This window comes from Eleutherodactylus coqui, chromosome 7 (genome assembly GCF_035609145.1).
Source record: "Eleutherodactylus coqui strain aEleCoq1 chromosome 7, aEleCoq1.hap1, whole genome shotgun sequence".
NCBI lineage: Eukaryota > Metazoa > Chordata > Amphibia > Anura > Eleutherodactylidae > Eleutherodactylus > Eleutherodactylus coqui.
Genome location: NC_089843.1, coordinates 22,086,649 through 22,113,419, shown reverse-complemented (window position 1 = coordinate 22,113,419; position 26,771 = coordinate 22,086,649). Strand labels below are relative to the sequence as shown.

At 42.6% G+C, this 26,771-nt stretch overlaps 1 protein-coding gene across 1 annotated transcript in view; it reads right to left on the bottom strand.

Annotated features, from left to right (window-relative positions):
• LOC136573430 (vomeronasal type-2 receptor 26-like) overlaps window positions 1-25,307 on the bottom strand; it is a 74,595-nt gene extending 49,288 nt beyond the window's left edge. The window contains exons 1-4 of the mRNA XM_066574721.1: window positions 25,299-25,307; window positions 24,958-25,204; window positions 24,185-24,642; window positions 23,929-24,052 (exon numbers count right to left, since the gene is read on the bottom strand). Of these exons, the coding sequence (XP_066430818.1) occupies window positions 23,929-24,052; window positions 24,185-24,642; window positions 24,958-25,204; window positions 25,299-25,307 (838 nt within the window). The remainder of the gene's footprint in view (window positions 1-23,928; window positions 24,053-24,184; window positions 24,643-24,957; window positions 25,205-25,298) is intronic.
• Between the last annotated feature and the right edge of the window lie 1,464 nt (window positions 25,308-26,771).

The window sequence follows — 26,771 nt, the reverse complement described above, 5'->3', positions numbered from 1 at the left end:
TATAAAGAAACCCTTACAAAGGCATAATGGAATCTGAGAATGAGGAAAGGCTCATAAAGTTAGCCCGGATGTTCAACCAGGCTGCACCTGGTTGCACTATGGACGGCAAAGTAAAAGAACTCATTTTCAGCCTAGAAAAAAATAAAAAAAAGGGAACTGAAAGTGTGGTGGGACATGCACAGTCTGAAAAGGTATATAGATATGTGCATGATCCCAAGGGGATTGCGATTGAAAAAGATGCCCACATTTCAATATTCAGAAACATTTAAGGAGGAATGGGAGAAGATTTTGTCAGACTGCTCACTGAAATTAATGAAATTGATAGTGGATATGGAAGAAATGAAAATACAGGAAATTAAAAGGGACATAAAAGAAATAGAGGATAATTTGATTGCATCAACCAGCGATGAAGAATTTGATAAAATAAAATAAAAAAAATGAAAGAGAATCTAAATAAAATGGAAGAAGCAATCTTAAATGTGAAAAAATTAAACTGGAGCGGGATGAAAAGGATTATCAAGCAAAGGAAGTCTATAATTGGAAAAGAAAATATAGAAATACCAGATCCATATTAAAAAACAAATCACGCTACAGAAAACACAGTAAAGTGGGGGGGTGGCTTGGTGAGGCTCCGGAGCAGACGCTTGAGCTCTCGCTCCGTTGTAATTAAGACTCCCAGCAACTTTAAAGCGACTGAGGAAAGGAGTAAAACGGTCCAAAACTTCAGTTAACATCCCTGGCATCTGGGGATGCCAAGAAGAAGAATCACCAGAGGGAAGCCGGCGAGATTAGAAGATTTTTTTCCCCGCGCGCGCTACCTCACCTGTCATGGCGCCGGAGGAGCTGGCAGAGAGCGGAGAGATGATGAGGGAGAGACAACTCGCCCGGAGCGCTGCAGCGGCAGGTGAGCCGTCGGCACACAGCGATCGGCAGGACTTCTCCCCCGAGCGCTCTGCCGCACCTGTCAAGGCACCGGAGGAGCTGGCAGAGTGCCAGGAGCAGACGGAGGAGGGACGAGTCGCCCGGAGCGCTGCAGAGGCAGGTGAGCCACTGGTACATAGCATCTTACAAGAGGACACATCAGTGAGAGCAAAATCACACCAAATATGTCAGGCACGGGGCTCACAGGGAGAGGGAGGAAACACTAAAGGGGACAAAAAACACAAAATGGCGACAGACATGCGGCTGTTGCCCCCCCCCCCCCCCCCTCCTCACCCACAGACAGTCCAGAAAAGCAAAGGCAGAAAATGTCGGACGACCCCTGCCAAACCAGCTCCCTCTCACAAAATGAAACTGCCAGCTCCCAGGGAGAAAACAGCTTAGCTGACCTCTCAGCATCTAACAAACCTGCATCAGAGCTGTACATCAAAGAGATCATCATGGCTCTTCGCAACACTATTCAGCTAGATATAAAAAATCTAACTTCCTACGTTGATTCATCAGTTAAAGAAGTTAATACCCGCATAGAAAAAACCGAGACAAAAATGGGAGAACTGGTGAAGTCCCACAACTCCCCAATAGATGCCCATTACGACCTAGAGGCAAACGTAACCAGACTACAGCAAAAACTAACTGACCTCGAGGACAGAAATCGCCGTAATAATGTCAAAATAAGAGGGGTCTCCGAAAAAGTAACCAATGCAGAAATTATGAGCTTTGTGACACGATTTCTCCGCAAAATACTACCTGAGGTCCCAGAGCAGGAGTTAAAAATCGATAGAGCTCACAGGCTCCCTCTCCCAAAATTCCTTAAGGAAAACACTTCGAGAGACATTATTATACGCATTCATCATTTCAGTACCAAGGAGGCTCTGATGACCGCCGTGAGGAGGTTGAAAGTTCTTCCAAGCCCTTACTCAGAGCTCCGCATCTTTATTGATTTGTCACAGGCTACAATGGAGGCAAGGAGAGGATTTGCCAAGATAACAGCAGCTCTCAGGGAGGCCAATGTCCCTTACAGATGGGGCTTCCCTACAAAATTGGTCGTCTCTAGAGCAAATGCTACACTCGTCCTCCTAAACCCCACCTCTGCTGCCGAGATGTTAAAATCCTGGGGTCTAAAGTGCAAAGACCAAAATACAGCGTCTCAGGGCAGAGGCGACCTATGCAACCCGGACATTCGTACCAAGAAGTATGCCACCTAATTGTTCTGTGAACTGTGTTTTGAAACCTAGGAATAGTGACTGTTCCCTTTACCTCGCTTAGAACTAAGCGTATATGAGTCTTCTCACCACAAGAGACTTATCCCCCCCCCAAATGGAAACGCAGGCGCAAGCTTGTGCTACACCCTGGTCAAAACCGTACCCTGACGACAACAATTCTTCTGGGCACAACCATCTGGCCCGCTTTGGAGCGTTGTTGGGTTGGTGGTTTTTATGCTGCGCATCATCCTTTACCCAAAGAGTAAAGGACTACCACCGACAAAGGTTGACCTCAAAAGTTTTGCTACCTTTCAAGCATGTTGTTATGCATATGGTTTTTATATGTTCTTGTAGTTTTTGTTTTCCGGCAGTGTCACACAGGTTTCTTCATCCCTGGTCCCACCTCAACAGAATCAATCTCAAGAGAAAATGTCAGTCAAAATGATGTCACAGAACGCCAACGGCCTGAACACTCCCTTTAAAAGAAACGCAGTATGGAAAGAGGCCTGTCGTCTCGGCGCGGACGTAGTATGTATACAGGAGACGCACCTATTAGACACGGATAGCTACAGAATGTCACATAAAAAATTTCCTCAGATCATACACACATGCGCGGGGAAAAAACAAGCAGGAGTAATGATTGCATTCAAAGAATCGGCCCCATTTAAAATAGCTTTACAAATTTGCGACCCAAAGGGAAGATATATAATCCTGGGGGGATCCCTAAAAAACACACATCTCACCATAGTGAATGTGTATGTCCCGAACTCAAAGCAGATAAGCTTTCTAAATAAGCTGCAAAAAAAAATAAAACGTGTAGTAAGAGGCGCATTAATTATTAATGGCGACTTCAACCTGGCCCCGGATAGACAATTAGACACCTCATCCCGTGAGACCAGAGGAAGCAGATCCTTAAACGGATGGATCAGAGGAGCGGCGCTATATGACACCTTTAGGTGTCTTAACGCATCCTCAAAAGAATTCTCTTTCTTCTCATCTAGACATAGATCCTTTTCCCGCATTGATCTCAGTTTGGTGGACAAGTCACTTATTGGCTCGGTGGTCGAGGCAAATGTGGGAACAATAACGTGGTCGGACCATGCTCCGATAACGACATCCCTAGCATTTGGAGCAAATCGTCAGGCAAATAAAATGTGGAGGAATAATACCTTTTTAATGAAACTCCCCAAAATCCAAAAAGAAATACAAGAAGAAATAAAATCTTACTTTACATCAAATGATACGCCAGGTATTAGCCCTGAAGTTCTATGGCTGGCCCATAAAGCCTACATGAGAGGCATTTTTATCAAAATAGGGGCCAAATACAAAAGAGAAAAACAAAAAAATACGGACACATTAATGCAAAAAATCCAAACTCTAGAAAAACAACTACAAACCAAAGCTACCCAGGAACTATACTCTGAGCTGTTTAATACTAGACTAGAACTACGCAGGGTGCTACAAGGAGACTTTGATAGAGAGATCACCTCCCACCGAGCTAATGTCTACTCCTCAACCAACAAACCAACTAAATGGATGGCTAATAGGGTCAAAAGAAAAATAGTCAAGGCCTCCATTCCATATGTTTGGAACTCCCAGAAAAAAAGAACACAAAATAACTCACCCAGATCAAATATTGGAAACATTCCGATCATATTATAGCAGTCTTTATAATCTTAGGGCGAGCACCCACTGGCGTTTGCGTTTTCCGCGGGAAAAACGCAGCGTTTTCGCGGCGTTTTTCGCGGCGTTTCTCGCGGCGTTTTCGCGGCGTTTTTCGCGCCGTTTTCGCGCCGTTTTCGCGGCTTTTCCATTAATTTCCATTGACTTTCATGGGTGCATTAGGAGAAAAATAAGGACACATATGCAACTGACAGTTCCTATGTTAAAAACGCAAACGCAACGCAAAAAAAACGCCAGTGGACAGGAACACATGTTATCTCTATGCCTGTGCAGGAAAAACGCAAAACGCAAAACGCAAAACGCAGGTAAAAAAACGCCAGTGGGTGCTCGCCCTAAAAGAGGACCCGCTAATTCCCCACCCCACAGAAGAGAGCATTGGGAAATTCCTGAACAAAATAGACCTTCCACAAATAGACAGATCTCTGACAAATACCTTGGAAAGCCCAATCACGGCTCCGGAACTACTGGAGACAATCTCTTCTATGAGAGGCCAGAAGGCCCCAGGGCCAGACGGCTTCTCGTCCGAATATTATAAATTGTTCGCGGACAGTCTGGCACCACATTTGGGGAATACCCTTAATTCAGTGATGTCTAGGGGAGTCTTCCCGGAGGAAATGCTCCAAGCTACTGTAGTTGTGCTTCCTAAACAGGGTAAAGAGCCAAACGACCCTGCACATTTCAGGCCAATCTCTCTGCTTAACACAGATACTAAGATTTACGCAAAGATATTGGCCAACAGACTGCTCAATGTTCTCCCAGATGTGGTGCATTCTGACCAGGCGGGATTTGTGAAGGGGCGGCAGGCTTCGGACGGCGCGAGGAGGCTTCTTAACCTTAGTCACTCTACAAATAGCTCCAACATATCGGCCATCATACTGGCCTTAGACGCAGAAAAAGCGTTTGATAGGGTCCATTGGGGGTACGCCTTCCAAACTTTGGCGAAATTTGGCCTCGGGGAGGGGGGGATTCGCGCCGTCCGGGCCCTGTACTCCTGCCCGTCTGCTAGGGTCTTGATTGATGGGGTATTGTCAGACAAATTTGTAATATCCAATGGCACCCGCCAGGGATGCCCACTTTCCCCCATACTATATATCCTAATGGTGGAGCCGCTGGCGGAGGCAATCAGATCCTCTCCAGAGATAAAAGTTATCCCACACAGCTTTCGCCAGCACAATTTCGGCCTATTTGCGGACGACATCGTCCTCACGATGTCCTCCCCTCTGGCATCCTTGAGAGCAGCATACCACATTTTACATCAATACTCAAAGATTTCGTACTACAAACTAAATATTAGCAAATCAAAGATATTGGGACTCAACATTGCAAAAGACCTAAAACGGGCCCTCCAGACAGAATTCTCATTTGAATGGAGTTCTGATGGCATCCCATACATGGGCACAATAATAACAGCGAACACCAAAAATTTAGAAACTACAAATTTTGTACCACTCATGAAAACAATTCAAAAAGAGTTAGACTACCTCTCGGAGCTTAGCCTTTCGTGGCTAGGTAAAATAATGACTTACAAAATGAAAATCCTTCCAAAAATTCCGTATCTGTTTAGAGTTCTGCCGATTCCGATTTCAATTAATACCCTCAAAAAATTACAACGCCAGCTAACAGACTTTATCTGGCCTGGAGGCAGACCGCGCATAGCCCTCCCCATCCTGACTCTCCACCGCAGAAGGGGTGGCGCCGACATACCCGACATAAAGAGTTACTTCAAAGCAATCATTTTGAACCAAACTCGAAACTGGGTGAGAGAGGACGGGGCTATGGCTTGGGTGGGCATGGAAACCTCCTGCATCAACCCCCCTAAAGGGAACCTATTACTATTAGCGGCCTCTCTTGCGACATCGTGTTCCCATCCTGATCTAAAAATTATATTAAAGGACCCCTCTCCAATGGTAGTGGCCTCCATAGGGATCTGGAGGGAATACTCTAAAAAAGCGACGACACAGGATCTTTGCAGGATACCAGATCTCCCTCTGGAAATATTAAATGTATTCATACCTGACATAAAATTAGAACCCTGGAGGCAGAAAGGCATTAAAACAGTAGATATGCTTGTCACTAATAAGGGAGTGAAATCATTCACAAGTGTACGCTCAGAATTCAAATTAATCGACAGTGACATGTTCAAATATGCAAGAGTGTCTGCCTTCTTAAAGAAATACCCCATACACAACACTAAAATCTCTAGACTTGTCCTTGGGAAAATTACGACCCCTCCTGTAAAAGGTAAATCTGAAACGAGATATTTTTACGACACAATGTCTGGCAACACCACCCTACAAAAAAAATCCCACATTCTTAACTGGGAAAAAGAATTAAAGGAAATAATACCAACAGAAACATGGGAATCAGCATATAAAACAGCGTGCGGCTCCACCAAGGGAATGGGTATTCTGGAAACACAGATAAAAATCAATTTGAGATGGTACTTCACGCCCAGCCTACTGGCCTCGAGACTCCATCACAGCAATGATAGATGTTGGAGAGAATGCGGCCAAATAGGTACACTTACCCACATATTTTGGTCATGCGCCAAATTAAATAATTATTGGACCCCAGTATTGAATCTCCTAAAAAAACACTGAATACCCACATAGACAGAATACCAAAAATGATCTTACTCTTAATAGACTTAAACAAGCATCCCCAAACATTAGATATCTGCTGGCCCACGCTCTGATGACGGCCAAGGCAATTATAGCCAGTCGCTGGAGATCCCCTACCCCTCCCTCCTATAACGAATTCAAGGACCGTATGGCGGAACAGCAACTATTTGAAAAATGGTTGGCATTAAGGGATGGCTCTTTAAAGAAACATAAAGAGGTCTGGGGAATATGGAAAACAACGTAATTTAGGACTGCGTGATCTGCCAAATGTTATGTTATGTTAAATTCTTGTTTTGTTATTCAAAGAGTCAGCAAAAGTACACTTGACTTGGATAGCTTATCTAAGCTAGGTTACACATTGCGTGATTACTATTTCAACTTCGCACAACTTGGGGCTCTTGGCCTCCTCCCCCTCCCCCTCCCCTGTTCCCCCCCCTCCCCCACCTATGCCTTTCCCCCTCCCACATTTAATAAGACAAGAGCCTTTGTGTACTATGCCATTCAGTACCTCATTTGTTTGTAATCATTGATACTTGTATAATGTATGTTATTCAAATACCAATAAAAATTCAATAATTAAAAAAAAAAAAAAAAACACAGTAAAGTAACCTTCTCCACAACAGATACTGAGGACTATGCAACTGAGAAGGATTCCTCTAGCTGTACAGAGTCTAGTCCCGATTCAATAACGCAACCCAACCGCAGGAATAAGTACCAACAGCAAAAAAACGAAGTAGGTTATCCACAAGTCCGGAGGTATCCAGACAGGAGGAAAAGACACTAGGGAACAATGTTATAGTGCTATCCCCATTGATAATTACGGGCAGCCAATTAAAAATCCTAGAAAAAGGACTGAGCTTCACACCAAAAAATAACTTTAATGTTTTTGAAACGATATTAGACATCAATCGCTTTATAAGATCTCTCACTGTAAAAAGACATTTCCATATAAAAAAAGAACTAGGATATTATGATGAAAAACAATCAAACTTGGAACTGGATATGAAAAATGAATTTGTGGGAAAAATATGAAAGAAATTATGGCTTTAATTGATCTGACAGATCTTGAAAAAGAAAGTGGATATACACAAAAGGTACAAGAAGAAGAAAGGAATAAAGTGAATTTCAAGATCTCAAACCCAGAGTTCTATCCCATTGAATCCAGATCTGACCATATGAGTGATTTTCAGTTCGTGCTGGAACAAGAACTTTTAGATTTAAAAAGAAAAGAAGAAAAAATTAAAAATAAAGAAGATAATCTAGCATCCAAAGAAAGAAAGGAGCTGAAAGCACTAACTGATAATGTGAACCTAACCATAAAAAAATCAGACAAAGGAGGAAACATCATAATAATGGACTCTGCATTTTACGCCGCGCAAATAAACAAAATCTTGACCAATGAGACTGTTTATACAGTTAGGGCCAGAAATATTTGGACAGTAACACAATTTTCGCGAGTTGGGCTCTGCATGCCACCGCATTGGATTTGAAATGAAGCCTCTACAACAGAATTCAAGTGCAGATTGTAACGTTTAATTTAAAGGGTTGAACAAAAATATCTGATAGAAAATGTAGGAATTGTACACATTTCTTTACAAACACTCCACATTTTAGGAGCTCAAAAGTAATTGGACAAATAAACATAACCCAAACAAAATATTTTTTTTTCAATATTTTGTTGCGAATCCTTTGGAGGCAATCACTGCCTTAAGTCTGGAACCCATGGACATCACCAAACGCTGGGTTTCCTCCTTCTTAATGCTTTGCCAGGCCTTTACAGCCGCAGCCTTCAGGTCTTGCTTGTTTGTGGGTCTTTCCGTCTGAAGTCTGGATTTGAGCAAGTGAAATGCATGCTCAATTGGGTTAAGATCTGGTGATTGACTTGGCCATTGCAGAATGTTCCACTTTTTTGCACTCATGAACTCCTGGGTAGCTTTGGCTGTATGCTTGGGGTCATTGTCCATCTGTACTGTGAAGCGCCGTCCGATCAACTTTGCAGCATTTGGCTGAATCTGGGCTGAAAGTATATCCTCGTACACTTCAGAATTCATCCGGCTACTCTTGTCTGCTGTTATGTCATCAATAAACACAAGTGACCCAGTGTCATTGAAAGCCATGCATGCCCATGCCATCACATTGCCTCCACCATGTTTTACAGAGGATGTGGTGTGCCTTGGATCATGTGCCGTTCCCTTTCTTCTCCAAACTTTTTTCTTCCCATCATTCTGGTACAGGTTGATCTTTGTCTCATCTGTCCATAGAATACTTTTCCAGAACTGGACTGGCTTCTTGAGGTGTTTTTCGGCAAATTTAACTCTGGCCTGTCTATTTTTGGAATCGATGAATGGTTTGCATCTAGATGTGAACCCTTTGTATTTACTTTCATGGAGTCTTCTCTTTACTGTTGACTTAGAGACAGATACACCTACTTCCCTGAGAGTGTTCTGGACTTCAGTTGATGTTGTGAACGGGTTCTTCTTCACCAAAGAAAGTATGCGGCGATCATCCACCACCGTTGTCTTCCGTGGACGCCCAGGCCTTTTTGGGTTCCCAAGCTCACCAGTGAATTCCTTTTTTCTCAGAATGTACCCGACTGTTGATTTTGCTACTCCAAGCATGTCTGCTATCTCTCTGATGGATTTTTTCTTTTTTTTCAGCCTCAGTATGTTCTGCTTCTCCTCAATTGAGAGTTCCTTTGACCGCATGTTGTCTGGTCACAGCAACAGCTTCCAAATCCAAAACCACACACCTGGAATCAACCCCAGACCTTTTAACTACTTAATTGATTACAGGTTAACGAGGGAGACACCTTCTGAGTTAATTGCAGCCCTTAGAGTCCATTGTCCAATTACTTTTGGTCCCTTGAAAAAGAGGAGGCTATGCATTACAGAGCTATGATTCAATAACCCTTTCTCCGATTTGGATGTGGAAACTCTCATATTGCAGCTGGGAGTGTGCACTTTCAGCCCATATTATATATATAATTGTATTTCTGAACATGTTTTTGTAAACAGCTAAAATAACAAAACTTGTGTCACTGTCCAAATATTTCTGGCCCTAACTGTAAAAGAATGAAAGTAGATCCAACAGAAGAATGTCTGAAAGAACTGAAAAATCTTGTATCAAGAGGTCTCAATATGGGCGTATTGGAGGATAGAGAAGCCAATTTTTTGGTCCCGGAAAATCCGACTATGGTCGTTATTTACGGACTACCAAAAGTTCATAAACAAATTTTCCCCCTCCCTTTCGGCTAATAGTAGCAGGGATCGGCTCACCCTGTGAGCATCTTAGCTCATGGGTGGACCGATCCCTGCAGGCTTTGGTCAGGAGGGTGCCGGGTTTTTTACGTGACAGTAAAATGGTCATACAGCAATTAGAAGAATTTAAATGGGATCCTGATTCATGCTGGATTACATACGATGTGATTGATTTATACTTGAGCATACCACACCATGCGGCCCTGATGGCTGTCAAATATCATTTAGATTTTCACAGTGATTATACAACAGAACTAAAGGAATTTATTTTATTATCTACTGAATTTTTACTTACTCAAATTTTTTTGTGTTTGACAGTAAATATTACTTACAAATATCGGGAGCACCAATGGGCTCCCGTTTCTCACCAACTATCCCAAATTTAACGATGGGTTTTTGGGAGACCAAATTCATTTTTTGTTATGATAATCCATTTAGGGACCGCATGGTGTGGTATGCTCGTTACATCGACGATATTATCATTAGCTGGACAAAGAAGGCATAGGAGGATATGAACATGACCTTAACAGAGTTTGGGGCTTATATTAATAAGAACATGTATAATCTGAAGTTTACCAGCGAATGGAAGGAAAATGTTATATCCTTCTTGGATCTAACTTTAATAGGATCTAATGAGGATGGGAAAATTATATTCAAACCCTTTAGAAAGGAAACCGCAGGAAACACAATACTGCATGCACGAAGCGCACATCCACAGCATGTGATCAACGCAATCCCAATGGGAGAATTGATCAGAGCCAAAAGATCTTGCTCTTTAAATAAAGATTACAAAACAACGGAAATTGAAATAACTAATAGGTTAAAAGCAAGAGGGTAAAAAAAAAGTCTCCTTGGGAAAACATCCCGTAAAATAGAAAAGAAACATAGAAACAGCTGTTAGAAGATTCAGAAAGCAGAAATAGCAGTGGAGATAACCAATTGGTGTTCTCCACAAGGTTCAGTGAAGAGTTTTATAATATCAAAAAATGTTTTTTGAAATATCTACTTAATATCTAGAATAACTAGAGACATTCTGAGTAGGGGTGTAAGGGTTGTAGCCAAAAGAAGTAGGAATTTAGGTGATACGTTATCTTCCAGTTCATTTTCTTCAAAAAGAACAAGTACCAATAAAAACTGGCTAACACACAATGGATTCGTGAAATGTGGAAGTGTAAAATGTATCACATGTAAATATGCACATAAATGCAATAGTTTTCGTGATAGCTCTGGTGAAAAAGAATTTCAGATAAAAGGGTATATGAACTGTAAGTCCTTTAATATAATCTATATAGTGATGTGCACAGAATGCAAACTCATGTACGTGGGTTGTACTATAAGTAAACTATGAACGCACATGACAGAACACATTAGGAATATAGAAAAGGGCAACAAAAACCATTCAGGAGTAGCGAAACATTTCATAGAAGTCCATGGCGGAAATATGAGAGATTTGGGATATTTTGGGATAGAAAAGATAGAAGAAGAAAACAGAAAGTGGATCGCTCAGCAGTACTAAAACGAGAGGGTTATTGGATACTCACTTTAAATACAAGGCAACCAAAAGGGTTAAATGTAAAAACAGATTTATTATATTTGTATTAGGGCTCTTTAAAAATTGAGAATTAATATAATAAATAATGTATCACATACTTCAAGAGAAACAATATATGAAGAGTGATAAATTTCATCATATATAATATTTACGTAACTTGCATGCGATTATATTGCGGTTATAGTGCGACAAACATAAAATCAGCAGAAAATAAGTGTCTACTTATGAACTAAAGTATGGAGATGGTTTCAGAGAAGATTCTGAGAATTCTCACTTTCATGCGATTTCTATGCGATTGCAATGCGATTATATTGCGGTTATAGTGTGATAAGTATAAAATCAGCAGAAAATAAGTGTCTATTTATGAACTAAGATATGGAGATGGTTTCAGAGAACATTCTGAGAATTTTCACTTTCATGCGATTTCTATGCGATTGTAATGCGATTATATTGCGGCAAGCAGCAAATTAAATAAAAAATAAATGTCTATTGATAAATGGAGACATGGAGATTGTTGCAAGGAAAATTCTGAGGATTTCCATTACATTTTAACCCTTATGCGTTTTCCATGCGATTATAATGTGATTATATTGCGATAAGCAGAAATCCAAAAAATCAAATAATTAATGGATTTTTCAGATAAAAGTTGGTTGTAAGGAAATCATAACGTACAATGTGAGTGTGTAAAACACACTTATGTACTATGAAAGTTTCAATATGGAAAATACAGTGAAATCTTGTAAGATGGTTTTAGGTATAAACTATTGATGAATATATATTATATTATACAGGATTTTTGGTGCAAAATAATAATATATTAATGGAAGATTTATAAGTGCAGCAAGGGTCTTATGATTAATGTATAATGATCTATATAGATCAATTATCTAGTAAGGGTTAAGTAACATATTCTGAGGGAAGAGAACTAGTAACGAACCAAATGTGATGAAGGAGTTAATGAATCAGGTAGTTTGTAATCAGAAATAATTGTTTTTAACCTATAAATCAGGAAGTTATACAACATAGATGGAGGTGAACAAGGCATTGCGCCGAAACGCGTTCTTGTTTGTATCATGTACCTGATTGTACGAGCATAATCAAAGAATAAAGCAAAGAAAAATCATCTGATGTGTCCGTATTCCCATGTATCCACTATCAGGCCTCAGTCAGACGGGCGTTTTTTCGCCCGATTTGCGCATGCGCATGCGTCCGGCGATTTTTTTAAACCATTGCTTTGCAATGGTATCGAACACATGAACGCTTTTTATTCGCTCGTCTGATAAATTATAGAACAGAAATCGCAGATCGCACCTATCTGCGATTCCTGTTCTCTTCTCTATATGCGCTCAACGGGGCCGGTGGCAGCAGCGCCGACCCCTTTGAGAACATATAGAAGACAAATCATTCTTCTCTGCCACAGCTGTAACAGCTGTGGCAGAGAAGAATGATGTTTGCCCATTGAATTCAATGGAGCCAGCAATACAGCCGGCTCCATTGAAAGCAATAGGCTGCCGGACAGCGCTGGATGAATTGTTGGGAAGGGCTTAAATATATAAGCCCTTCCCTGCAATTCATCCAGAAATGTGTTAAAATAAAAAATATATATATACTTACCTTGTCCCAGAAGCCGGAGTTCAGCCGCGGCGGCCGGCAGTGGGTGTGAAGGGGGTGTGAGTCAGACCTGCCCCTGATTGGCTCAGCGCTGAGCCAATCTGAGGCAGGTCTCACTCACACCCATTGATGAATTCATGAATGGGTGTGAGTGAGACCTGCATCTGATTGGCTCAGGCTGAGCCAATCAGGGGCAGGTCTGACTCACACCCCCTTCACACCCATTGCAGGCCGGCCGCTCTGAACTCTGGCTGCCGGGACAAGGTAAGTATATATATTTTTTTTATTTTAACACATTTCTGGATGAATTGCAGGGAAGGGCTTATATATTTTAGCCCTTCACGACAATTCATCCCACGCTCGCCCGCAGCGCATTGCTTTCAATGGAGCCGGCTGTATTGCCGGCTCCATTGAATGCAATGCGCTGGACAGCTCCGGCCCGTTTCTAATGAAACGCGGCTAGGAGCAGATTTTCGGGCGATTTTTGGGCATCGGTCATGCGATTTGCGGATGCGCATCCGTCATGCGATCCGCAAATCGCGCGAAAAAACGCCTGTGTGACTAAGGCCTCATTTGAACAAGCCATAGGACCGAATGGCAGAACGGATGTGAGTATGATTTTCTCTGCATGCACAGACTACAAGCACCGCAAGCAGCTAAGAAGGTGAGACAACTTATTATTTCAAGTAATAATTTAATATATGCATCTTTTATTACATTTTCTGGGTTTCTTTTTTTTTTTTTTTTTAAAGCGATCCATATTAATGTTTGCTTGTGTCTCAAAGTCTTCCTTAGAAAAGCAATTTCTGTGAATCCTTTTTAGTTGGCTATACGGTATGATGTTCTTCCAGCTCTTCAAGTGGCAAGTCGTATATTCTAAGTAGCTATTTTTATCTACTTTTTTAAAGTGTGTTTTGGTGTTGATTTTATTATTACTACAATATAAAACAATGTCTAAAAATATTGTCTGTCTATTATCTATTTTGTCCGTAAATTTAAAATTTTTATCGTTAGAATTTAAATTGCTGATAAATGACCTCAAATTGCTTTAACGTATTAACACTTTAACGTATGGCGCCACCAAGGATTCCACAATGAATTAAATTTGTCTATGCTGTTATTAGATCTAGCATATATCCCCTCATAAGTATAGTGATCAGCCATCAAATCTAGCAGACTCAATATTTGGGGCAGAGCAAGATTTCTGCCTTTTAGCTGTGGTGAGTTTTGCAGTTAATAGGAAATGGCATATCCAGTTTTGATATTGTCAGGAAATATTATCACACTACAGAAGTAGGAGGGCTGCATGTGGACTACGACTTAGGGATATGTCTGTTAAAGTGTGTATAATCCGAAACACATCTGTCCAAAATATTTGTATCTGTGGACATTCCCAAAAAATATGATACAATGTGCCCTACTGTCCACACTTTTTTCAACACTCTTTACTCAACAGGAAGAAGCACCTCACCAACCTAGTAGTCACATAGTACCACCTTGTAGTGGGTTTGTAAAAGATTAGCAGACAAAGTGGATTTATTGGCCCACTCAAACAACAGCAACCATTGATCAATATAGAACTTCCTCTTCAGGTCACTCTCCCAATTTAATAGGTGAATCTTTTTTATGCCTCCTATGTCTCCAAAGAGGGCGTTATAGAATGTCCTGCTAAGGGACTTTTGAGAAGCAAGACCTTTAGTGAGAAGAGATACTCTGTCAGGAAGGTACAGCTTTCTTAGACCCATATAGAGGACAGACTGTATTTGGCAATAGATATGAAAGTCAGTAACATGTATATTAATTTTTTTTCTAAGCAGGAAGAATGGCCAAATACCCTTCCCATCCAAGAGGTCGGAGACAACCTTTATCCCCTGTATGCCCAACTTCCCAATATTTAGATTAGGAACAAAGTATGTGAGAATCTCCACGGGCAGCTCCAAATACTTTTTTTCTGTGGCATGTTTAAATTTATTTATGCATACATTCCAAGCCTGGGGAGTGGAGAGCAAAGGGGCAGATTAGCCTTGACTATTTAAATTTGGAGATAGTTTTGGGTACAGGATACCAAGCATTGAGGCCTTAATAAGGGATTCTAATGATCTATTTCTATTAAGATAGCTGCTTGGCAGTATGTTTGCAAATTAGGGACTTCCAGTTCTCCTTGTCTCTGGTGCAGGTGTAGGATTGGGGCTGCTACTCTAGGCCTTTTATTTTTCCAAATAAAGGACATCCGTTTTTTTTGTAATCCTGCTATAATGGATTGCGGGATTGGATGATTTAAAGTACAGAAGAAATAAAGAATTTCTGGTAGTATCAATATCTTGTACAATATTACTCTACTAAACCAAGAAGGTTTCATCCTCTCTAGCCCCGCCAACTCCTTTTGAATAAAAGTCTGCAAGGGACCTAGGTTAGTAGTTATGATATTTGATAATGTGTGGCATAATGTTATGCCTAGATATGGAATTGTGGATTTCCTTTGGAATGAGAATTCTTTTTGAATATCTGCTTTCAGATTCGTGTCGACATTAATAGCCAAAATTTTTGATTTATCTACATTCAGATTGTAGTATGAAGTCTTACTAAACAATGAAATAGCGTGTTTCACCATTCTCAAGGACTTCAGTAGATCAGTTAAAGACAGGAGCACATCATCAGCGAAAAGCCTAATATCGTGTTGTCTCATTGGAAACCCTGGTCTCAGGGGTCATTCTTATTAGTTCTGCCAGTGGCTCCAAAATCATTATAAATAGTAATGGGGAAAGGGTGAGTTTGTTATTTAGAAAGATGAGGACAATGCTTCATCTACCAGGACACTGGTAGATGGCTTAGAGTAAAGGGCCTAAACCACCCATAGGAATGTCTCCCCAACTTCAAATTTCTGAAAGGTGGCGAATGCAAATTCCCAGTGAAGTCTATTGAACGCCTTCTCTGCCTCCAGGGCAAGGAGGAGAGAAGGCACTCGATTCGACCCCATAGATGCAATCAAATTAAGAGTCCTTCTTGTGCCGTCTGAGGCTTGTCTCCTCTTAGCAAATCCCACTTGATCCCTATGGATAACGTCCGTAAGAATTTTGAGGAGACTCATGGCTAAAATCTTAGAATACATTTTGGTATCTGAGTTGAGAAGGGATATTGGTCTATAATTAGCAGGACATTCCGTAGGCTTGTTTGGTTTGGGGATAGTAACTGTAGTAACTGTAGAACGCTCCTAACGTTCAGGGAGTAAGTACGTCACACATAGATCACATGATTAACGCGATGACGCCGCGTTGCCCATAATATGCATACTAAGGGCAGATCACGCGCCGGTCACATGACGGCCGTGATGACGTCAGGAACTTTGGACACACCTCCGACAATACCCATTCTTGATTCTAGGAACGTCTCACGACGATCATGTGACTGCCGTGATGACGTTTTGTAAACTCCAACACGCCCCCAATATGGCCGCGACCACCGGCAAACACAGATGACTGTGAATGTAAGGTACTTTAGTAATGCTATATATGTATGTTTGTTATACCATCTAAACATGGCTTGAGAAAGGTGCCTGTGAGCACAGAAACGCGTTCCTGTTTTATTGTGTATCAGAATAAAGCGATATTATCTTATACAAACGCTTGGAACGTGACATTTTACTTGGACAGAAAGGAGACATCACTTCAAGGAGAGGGCTTCTTGTCACCATACCCCTTTCCTCTCGAGTAAGTGTAACTCCTGTTTATTATTGGACAATCACCACTTGTAAAATTGAACAATTCTCAGAGCACAGAAAAGTTTTTTTGTTTGCTAATAGCTATTTCCTATTGTATTCTTTTGGGATCACTCTCTTATGAGAGACCCCAATTATTTCCGCAGCTCTCCCCCTTCTAGAGAATCAGAATTATATCATTTTGCATAGCTGAATGACGATCCTGAGGCGCTATCGGGGCATATTTTTCTTGTGAAATCTCCATCTGTTAGCTTCAGTAGGGGTAGCTGTTGTAGGAAGGTGTCGATCATTATTTTTTTCGTGTTTGAGCTGTCCTCAGGAGAGTGTTGGGTTTGGAGGTTGTATAAGTTTGAGTAAAATAACTGGAACTCTTTTGCAATTTCTGCAGTTGAAGTAACCACTTTCCTGGACTGGCTTTTTATATTGGTAATTGTATTTTTTGCCTTCGCTTTTTTAATTAGGGAAGAGGTAAGCTTACTCCCCTTGTTACCCTGGACATATACCGTGTGCTTCCAATACAGATGCTTTTTGTTGAATTTGGCGTTAAGGACGCTCTAGAGATCCTTACTTAGTTCGGATAATTGTCCTAGCAGGGGTTGGGTTTGGGAAAGTTTAGTTTTTTGTTCTAGTTGGGCTATTCATATTAATTTATTTTTGGATTTTCCTCTTGACCCTGGAGCCCAAAGCTATCAACAAGCCCCTGACGTAGGCTTTGTGGGCTTCCCACACTGTGGGAACACTCAATTCGCCTCCTGAGTTTATCCGAAAATATTCTTCAATTAGTGTGGATAGGGAGGAAGTATCTTCCTCGGATTCCAACAAGGAGGGATTCAGTCTCCATCTCTATTCCCTTGGTTGCTGCTGTAGAGAGCGAAGGTTTACATGTATTGGGGCATGATCGGATATGGTTGCTGAGTCTATCTTGGCTCCTTTTAGTGAGGTAAGAAGTCCAGATGATACCAGAAGATAGTCTAGTCTTTGAAAGGTACAATGTACATGCGAGAAAAAAGAGTAATCCCTGTCTGATGGGTATAGTAGACGCCAAGTATCCACTAGTCCTAACTCTTGTAGAATTTTATATAGCTTCCTCAGTCTGGATTGTGGTATCTGGGAGCGGCCCGTGGAAGAATCTAGCAATGGGTTAAGGGTAAGGTTCAGATCCCCTCCGAGAATAATCTGCCCTACTGCAAAGTTTTTTAGGATTTCAAGCTGAGCTATCAGCCAGGGGACCTGGTCAGTGTTTGGTGCATACAAGTTGGCTATAGTAACCTGCGTATTATTGATAGAGCCTTTCAGATAAAGAACTCTACCTTCGCCGTCCGTATACTGTGAGTCGCAGATAAAGTTGATGGTCTTGTGGAAGAGAGTCGATACCCCCCCTGGATGCGGAAGTAGGGTGGGAGCTGTGAAAAAACTGGGGGAACTGCTTACCTTGCAGTGCAAAGCACCTGTCCCCCCTTAGTCTCTCTCCTAAGTTGTTGAAGGGAAAGGCAGGAAGGGAGGGAAGAAGAGGTGGAGGAATGAAAGGACGGTAGACATGGGCAGGGGAAGGATTGCTAATAGAAAGAGAAACAGTAGGTTGGGCCCAACTGAATAGTCAGCTCCCTATGTAAAAGAACTGCCACAGTCAGGCTAAACAACTGAGGCTAGAAGTCACGAAGATGTCACCGCTCAAGGCGGGGGCATCGATCGCCACCAAGCCTTTAACGGAGAGACCCTTAAACTAACAGGGTCTATATTAACTTGTTAGGAGTAAGTTTGGTTATGCCTATTCAGTCAGGCACCACAACTGGGAGATTCTTGCTATATTAATATGGACTAAAGTAGTCGAATTTAGCAGAGAAAAGCAAGAATTAGTAGTAAAACTAAGCAAAGCAAGAGGGCGAAACATATGTAATCAAAAACACAACATTGGGGCCACTTATCGTGGGATTCTTCTCCTACGGTAGTCAAATCTGTGTTCAGGTATCGTCGTATACGGTATCTTCTTTGGTCTTCTTTTTTTTCCCTTTAGGTGATTTAGAATGACTTATGGTCTGCCAGCTTTCAGCAAGGGTCAGCTGTGGAAATTTAGGCAGTTCCGGAATTGGCAGTCAGCAGGGAAGGTCTAATGGCTCCATATCCAGTTGTCGCCAGCATTTGTTTAAATCCTCTGGGGAACGGACGTTGATTCGTTTGCCTTTAATGAAAATTCCGATGCCGAAAGGGAAGAGCCAGGTGTATTTGATATATTTTGCTCTTAGGGCTTCTAGTAGCGGTTTCAGCATTTGGCGTTTGGCCAGGGTTGTAGGAGCTAAGTCCTGAAAAAGTTGGATGTGAGCTCCATTATATTGCAAGTCCTTTTTGTTTCTGGCAGCCTCTAAAATGGCTCTCGCGTCTGGGAATGCTAGGAGTTTACAGACCACGTCCCTCGGTGGATCCGAGGGGGATGGGAGAGGTCTTAGAGCCCTGTGGATGCATTCAATTGTAATAATGGCCGCTCGTTCGGCGCCCAGGAGCGAGGTGAATATTTCTGTGGAAACCTTAGGGAGCACTTCTGATGCCCAGGTTTCTGAAAGACCCTTGAATCTTATGTTGCTACGACGATTCCTATTCTCAAGGTCTTCCTGCATAATTAGCGTATGGTTTAGCTGTGTGTGATGTTCCTTGACTACTTCCGCTAGTTCTGTAGAGTGAGAGATAATGTTGGCTGAGGACGCTTCGAGGTCTTCCACTCTTCTCCCATGTGCTTGAGTTCCTCCTTAATTTCGGAGAGGTCTGACATAATTGGGTGTAGAGCTCTTGTGATCAGATCCCTCATGAAGCCTTTGGAGATCTGCTCTCCTTCTTCGCCTCCCGATGACGCATCTTCCTCTCTCTCCAGGCTATTGTGGGCTCTTGATGTCATGTTCAGCGCCTTTTTACTCGATGGATGAGGTGATCTGGAATTACGTTCTTTTAGGAAACGTTGCATGTCTGTTTGCCCTTTATGTGGCCGGGGAGTGCTCAGTGTGTCGCTGCTTTTGTCTCAGCTGTTTTTTCCCATAATGACACCTTTTCTTTATGTATATATAGTCCCGCCGTGGTGCCTTTCCTGATTCGTATAGGCTCTTCAGCTATAGGCCATGGTAGATCCGGGATTAACTGTGTAAATAAAGGGACTCTTTTTCACCTTATAGTGCAGGCAGTTAATTCCACGTCTGTCTTGTCTTGTTTCAGAGCACCGCTAAAGGGGGCTCCTTCAAAAATTCAGGCAGTGCCTGTGATAGGGAGGGCTCTCCCTGTAATTTTCCCTCTCTCTGAGGTTCTTTATTAATCTGGTGGAGGCTCCTCTGTGCAGGGTGGGATTGCTGAGAATGCTGGGGGGGGGGAGAGGGATGATGCGATGGCAGGTGTGATGAGGCGAGGAGGGAAGCGTGGGATTTGTTGTTCCTCTAGGGTAGGGTAGAGTAGAGGTCTGCCTTTTAACTGTTTGTATAGGGGAGGAGGAGAGTGCAGCTGTGCAATGGTGCACTCAGTGAAAAGGCTCCAATCGTGCCCTCCTGGATGGGCCAGCGGTTTAGGCTAAGTATAGTTCTCCTTCACTATCCCACTCCCCAGCATGCGGGTGGGAGGGGGGCGCGCCGCGGGTCTCAGCGCTGTTTTCTCCTACCTTCTGCCTCTTCCCCCGTCGCTCCCCCTCCTTCTGCAGACCTCTTACACCCCCGTCCGGGGCTCTGGAGGCAGCCGCTTGTTGTTATATAGCCGACGCGGCGATGTTTTCCCACGCACCCTCCACTTCCGGTCCGCTCCGGCGCTAAAATCTAGGCCCCGGCTTCACCTTCTGTGGTAGGCCTCGGTGCTTGTTTGCGGCCGATTCGGTCCTGCGACCTCTCTTTCTGCTCCCCAGGCTGTGGAGCAGCTATTGCTGGCGATGAGTGGAGCTTGGATGGCTCAGGGGTCCCCGAAAACTGCCACACAGTATTCTGGCTGCAGGAGCACAGGGACTCTGCTGCCGCTCGCTCCACAGGCTAGGCCACGCCCCCCGCCAAAGGTTTTTAATACATTTTTGTCATCTATAATGGACAGCCTTGTACTTTAAAATGTAATTTCATCTTGGTGCAGACTTTGAGATAGGCAGAAAAAGAGCAGGGTTTTTAGAGGTCCAGCTCCTATGCTTCAGTGATGATAAAAAGCTGGGAAATGATAGAGAAATGAGGTAGTCTTTAAGAATACTGAGGACTTTAGGACACCATGAATTAAGGTCACGGGACCTTTCTTCTAGTTTGTGAGTACTCTCAGACTTAAGTTGGGAGATGTACTTGGAAACAAGAGGATGTTGTCCTTACTTATCATCTCCTAAGCATATGGGAAATAGCAACAATAGGAGTATGTATGAGGTTCAACTTCTAACAGTGTATGACATTTAGCAATAGTATTATAATATGCCAAGTTTGTAACTTTCAGAGAACTTTACATGAGAAAATTACATTTATGCCAAAGTCTTATCAAATTCTTGATTGATCACTTTCTTTGTTATGTATCAGATGTCTAAATTAATTTTGGTATGTAATGCACTGAAAGAGGATGATGCAGTTTAGACTCATCCAAACCAGGTATATCATAATAGCTTCAGCTGCAACTTTTCTTAAAGAAAACAGAAAACACTATTTGGTGTTAAAGGGGTTGTCCCGCGAAAGCAAGTGGGGTTCAGCACTTCTGTATGGCCATATTAATGCACTTTGTAATGTACATCGTGCATTAATTATGAGCCATACAGAAGTTATTCACTTACCTGTTCCGTTGCTAGCGTCCTCGTCTCCATGGAGCCGTCTAATTTCAGCGTCTAATCGCCCGATTAGACGCGCTTGCGCAGTCCGGTCTTCTCCCTTCTGAATGGGGCCGCTCGTGCCGGAGAGCTGCTCCTCGTAGCTCCGCCCCGTCACGTGTGCCGATTCCAGCCAATCAGGAGGCTGGAATCGGCAATGGAACGCACAGAGCCCACGGTGCACCATGGGAGAAGACCTGCGGTCCACCATGGGTGAAGATCCCGGCGGCCATCTTCGCAAGGTAAGTAAGAAGTCACCGGAGCGCGGGGATTCGGGTAAGTACTATCCGGGTTTTTTTTAAAACCCCTGCATCGGGTTTGTCTCGCGCCGAACGGGGGGGCTATTGAAAAAAAAAAAACGTTTCGGCGCGGGACAACCCCTTTAAATTGGTTTTAATGGAGAAAAGTCAAAATTTTTGGCACTCCCTCTAGGAGCGAGCGTCCTGGTATGATGACTCTAAGAGCCCATCAAGTGATACTGAAAGAGGTGAGAAACAACTTGTAATGTGCTGTGACATATGTTGGTGCTATATAAATAATGATTATAAATACCTACAGGAGGATCCATAAGCTTCAGTAACCCCTGTTTACGTGTCATGTGTTAGAGACAGACTGAGGAAGAATGTTCATTGAAGGATACTATGAAGGAAGCCACTGCTGTCCAAAAGAACATTGCAGTCCATATCAAGTTTGCCCGAAACCACCTGGATGCTCCACAATGCTTCTGGGAAAATCTTTTTTTTTCACAAGAGACAAAAGCAAAGCATTTGAGAAAGAATGTGCAACACTGTTTGGGGGAAACCAACACCAAAGCCTCATCCAAAGCCCGGTGGAGGCAGCATCATGGTTGGTGGCTGCTCTGCTCCTCAGAGAATGGACACCTTGTAATCATTAAAGGAACAATCAATTATATGGTAGATCAGTATGGTAGTGGGGAAATATGTCTCCAACAGGTGTATGAATGGAGACATGGGTTGGCCGGCCTGACTTACAAATAATGCCCAGGTGATCGCAACAGCTGCGGATTGGGTGCCGCAGACACATGTCCCCAGGAAAACATGTACCGCTCATTCACCTGGCATCTCCCTAACAGCTCTCCTCACTGGCCTCTGCTCCCAACCATGCTATCATCAGCCATGGCACCACTGCCAAACCCTTCACTGAGCTCCCACTCTCACTGTCACTGCCCTCCACTCTAAACCCTGCTCTCTACGTGCATGTTGCCGCTGCCAAAACCCCGCTGTCACGATCCATGTGTCTGTTACCAAAACCACACTCACTGTCGCTGCCCACTGCTCCCAACCCGACTCACTGTTGCTGCCCTCCGCTCCAAACCCCACTCTCACTGTCGGCCTCTGCTCCCAACCCCATGCTGCCACTCACCAATTCCAGACAGCAAGGGCTCACTCAGGTCCGAATGAAGGCTGTAACAGCTGCAAGTTGGGTATGACCTGGGCGTACCCTGTAAGTTAGGCCAGCCAACCCATGTCTCCACCTGTACATCTGGCACACAAACATCCAGTGGAGACATATTGCAGCAGTACCGATCAGAACATTACTTGCAGGAGAATGTAAGGGCCACCGTTCATGACCTCAAACTGAAGAGATGCTGGCTGATGTAACAAGACAATGAAATAAAGCACACAAGTAAAACTTCCAAAGAATGCTAAATAATCAGATTTATGTTTTGGAATTGCCAAATCAGAATCATGCCTTTAACTCTTTGGAGATAATGTGGCATCACCTGGAGAGGGCTGTGCATGTCGGACATCTCAGGCATAGTAATGAATTGAAATAAATTTACAGGACAGAATGATCCAAAGTTCCAGCTCAGTTAAGTGCAAATCTTATTAGTGGCTCCAGGACATGTTTAGTGGTGATTGCTGCTATAGGAGGATCTATATGTTATTAAAGGGAACCTGTCACCTCACTACAACACCATGTACTAAGTTATGGGGCTGTTAGGGGATGTGACAGGGAGCCGGGTGAAGTATTGTTATACACACCCGCTCCCTGGTTCCTGCCACTGATGTCCATGCGCCACACAAATCTCACTTTTTTTTTCTGGTTGCTGTCCATGCGCTCTCCCATAGACATCTATAGGAGAGCGCACATACGGAAGTCTGAAAAGAGAGTTCAGTTTACTGTTTGACTTCAGTGGCGAGCAACGCAGGAACCCGGGAGCAGGTGAGTATAAAACATATATCACCCAGCTCCCCGTCACCTCCCTAACAGGACTAGGACTTACTTTATGGTGTTGTAGGGAGGTGACAGGCTTTCTTTAAATTTGTAGGTTCACATACTTTTTCTCTGTGCATTCTGGATGATTATTTAATGTGTACAATAAAATATATGAATGGTGGAACGTCTTTGTTTTTAGTTTAGTTTGACTATGTTTGTCTATTTTTCTATAATTGTGATGGAGCTGACACATTTTATTACGGTAGTAATGATGGCAGAAATCCATTTAATTCCAAAGGGTTCGCTTATTTTTTTCCTTTATATATACATCCTTTTGGTACATCACTGTCATCATCACCTACTGCTCATACTACCATATACCAGTTATATTGGATATTTCCCTTTCTGCACACGGGATGCAGTCATAGCAGCAGGCAGGGAATCCCTCTCTTGTCTTTTTTCTGCTTCCAGGTGAACATTGGTCGGAGCAGCGGGATACTGGGATCTGAAGGGAAAGACAAGAACCTCTACTATAAAGATAAAACACAGATGTATGATAAGAGGATGTAAACTATATAATGATGTTAAAGGACGGACAGGATTTACATAATCACCTACCTAATATAACTCTTCTCACCTCCTTTGTGTGTCTCCATGTTATAGACTGCCGATTTATGTGAAGCTTTTCCCCACTGATGGCCCACGGAGTAAAATTTCCTACTTCAACCTCATATAAGGCCTCTTCTATATAAAACCGGTTTATTATCTTATATGGTTGTATGGCCTCCCCCTGCTCATTAAAGTAATATGAAGGTCTCATTGGATCCGGTGAGGACTCCATCATTTGTATGTAGCGCTGTAACTTCCGTCTGTAGTGTAAAAATACAGTTATTGAGTTTTCTTCATATTTGTCCTTTATAAATAAGAACATTTCATGTAGAGCTTTTGCCAAAACTTCTACTGCAGAATACAGACTAGTGATGACCCCCGATGAGAGGACTTCCCTCAGATTTGCTGCATTACATTTATAAGTGTAGTTGTGATCTTTATAGACGTTATAGTCTGATATGAGAGAATCTGTATGATCATACTTGGCTAGATAATATAACAGTCCAAAGTAAGTATGTTTTTGTTTCATATCATTATGTTTCCTATATATTTTTATAAAATCCTCCAAACCTGGAAAAGGTGATAAAAATTGCACTGCTAGACTTCCATTATATACAAATTGTTCTATATTAAACGATTTTAGAGCATTAGTAATCCAGGATGGAGAAAGGATGAGGGACTTGTCTAACAATATAAATCGGTAATGTCGTATTAAACCAGCTATATAAGCAGTGTAGGTCCCGCACATTATAATAATGGAGACTTGTGGATTGTTTAGAGCTTGTAAAATCCTATGATCACTTTCCAGTGTAAGTTTTATGGTGAAGGCGACACAGATCCCGCGCTCCCTCATGTACTTTGTTAGTATAAGCAGCTCATTCTCTCCAGCTTCATCATCCGATAGTATAATCCCAACCCAGGTCCAGCTAAAGTGCTCCAGCAGTTCGCTGATCGCCATATTGTGAATGTGGTTATTCTGGACCATTCGGAAAACATGAGGGTAGAGGAGTCTATCAGATAATGAGGGGTCGGAGGCTCCATAGCTGATCTGCAAAACACAGAAGAAAACTAAGATCATTTTGTACAGTGTTCTCAGTCAGTTAGTTAGTAGGATGTCCTCAGAAATCCAAAACTTCACATACAAAACCCATTCTGTTAGGTTGTATTTAGATGGCTACAGAAGGTTGTGCCGAGAGTCTCAGATACAGATCGCATCACACGGCACATGGACACTCCGTCTGTGTGCTGCGCGACATGCCAGAAACCGTACATTACATGTCCCAGTGTCTAGCAAGATTCACACGAGAATAGGACATGCAGCGATTTTCCAACTGAGACTCTTGGTCTGAGAAGAAAAAAAAAATCTGTCATGGGAATGAGTTCAGTCAAATGAATGGGTTTGTTTTCCATGTGAGATCTGACTGTTGGTCATAAGCAGAATTTGTGTGAGAATATCGGCTGTTCAAATATGGGTTAGAGCGGCTGCACAAAGGTGTACTTGTGTAGGAAATTTTTGCGCAAGCCATACGCTGCAAATAGACCCCATTGATATCATTGAACTCATTCTCATTGTTCTTTTTTGTGAATGAATTTAATGCACGCATTTATGTTAAATGTATTTATTTGAAATGTAGTGAAAATGATATAGGAAAGGGTTAACTTCACACATTACTGATACATATATCTATATTGGTACGCTAAGGCACTAAGGGGAGTCTGGAAATGTATCTGTCATGGCTATCTATATATGAAGATCTCATGTAAAGGACCCACCTACTGCTTACTATATAATGTGCTTGAGCAGGTGTCGGAGGTCCGTTGGTGGGCGCCAGGGCTGTGTAACACACACAACAAGGACATGGACATACAACTGTAGGACAACAAGAGGCCTTGTTTTTCTCAAGTTACATAACTGAGGCTACATTCACATGAGCGAGTGTGAGATCAGGCCGAGAAACAAATTTTTCACGTCGATGCAAGTGTTTTTGATTCAAAAAAGTCTTGCATCAATTCTGGAAAATTGCGATTCTCAAGCAGGTGTTTCACGAGCGTCTAAGAATTGCAAGTGTTTCCCATTGATTTCAGTGGAAAACATCATATCACACTTGCATGCATATCCCATGGCATGCAAGGGACATGCAATGTCTTGTGAGGTCCCATTAAGGTTCCAAGTATAGGTTTATGCTTCAAGAATTGGTGAACTTAGAAGCAGGAGGACTACTAGTGCCAGACAGACAGACTCAGACAGGTTGAACCCAGTTGACACATAATGGTGTGAGAGGCCACTGCTCTTCTTAATGACCCTGTCGGCATTAGCTCTCACATCACTGCTCTGCCACTACTTGATGCACCTGACCAGGACGCAGGCAGTACAAGCTCCCTCCCTCCAGCCTGCTGTGAACTTCAACTCCAGCTCCTCTTCCCTGGTTAATCCACAGGGGATCTGCCATGAGGGACCAGCTCCAGAGGGTAGTAAGCCAGTTTCTATCTCTCACACAAATGGACACAGCCTGGGCGAGCACCTATTCTCCCCTGCTCCCTATTACAGATACTATGAGGATCCCATCAAGTCCCAATATCCACCAGAACATGTTCCTCATTCATCACTGACCCCA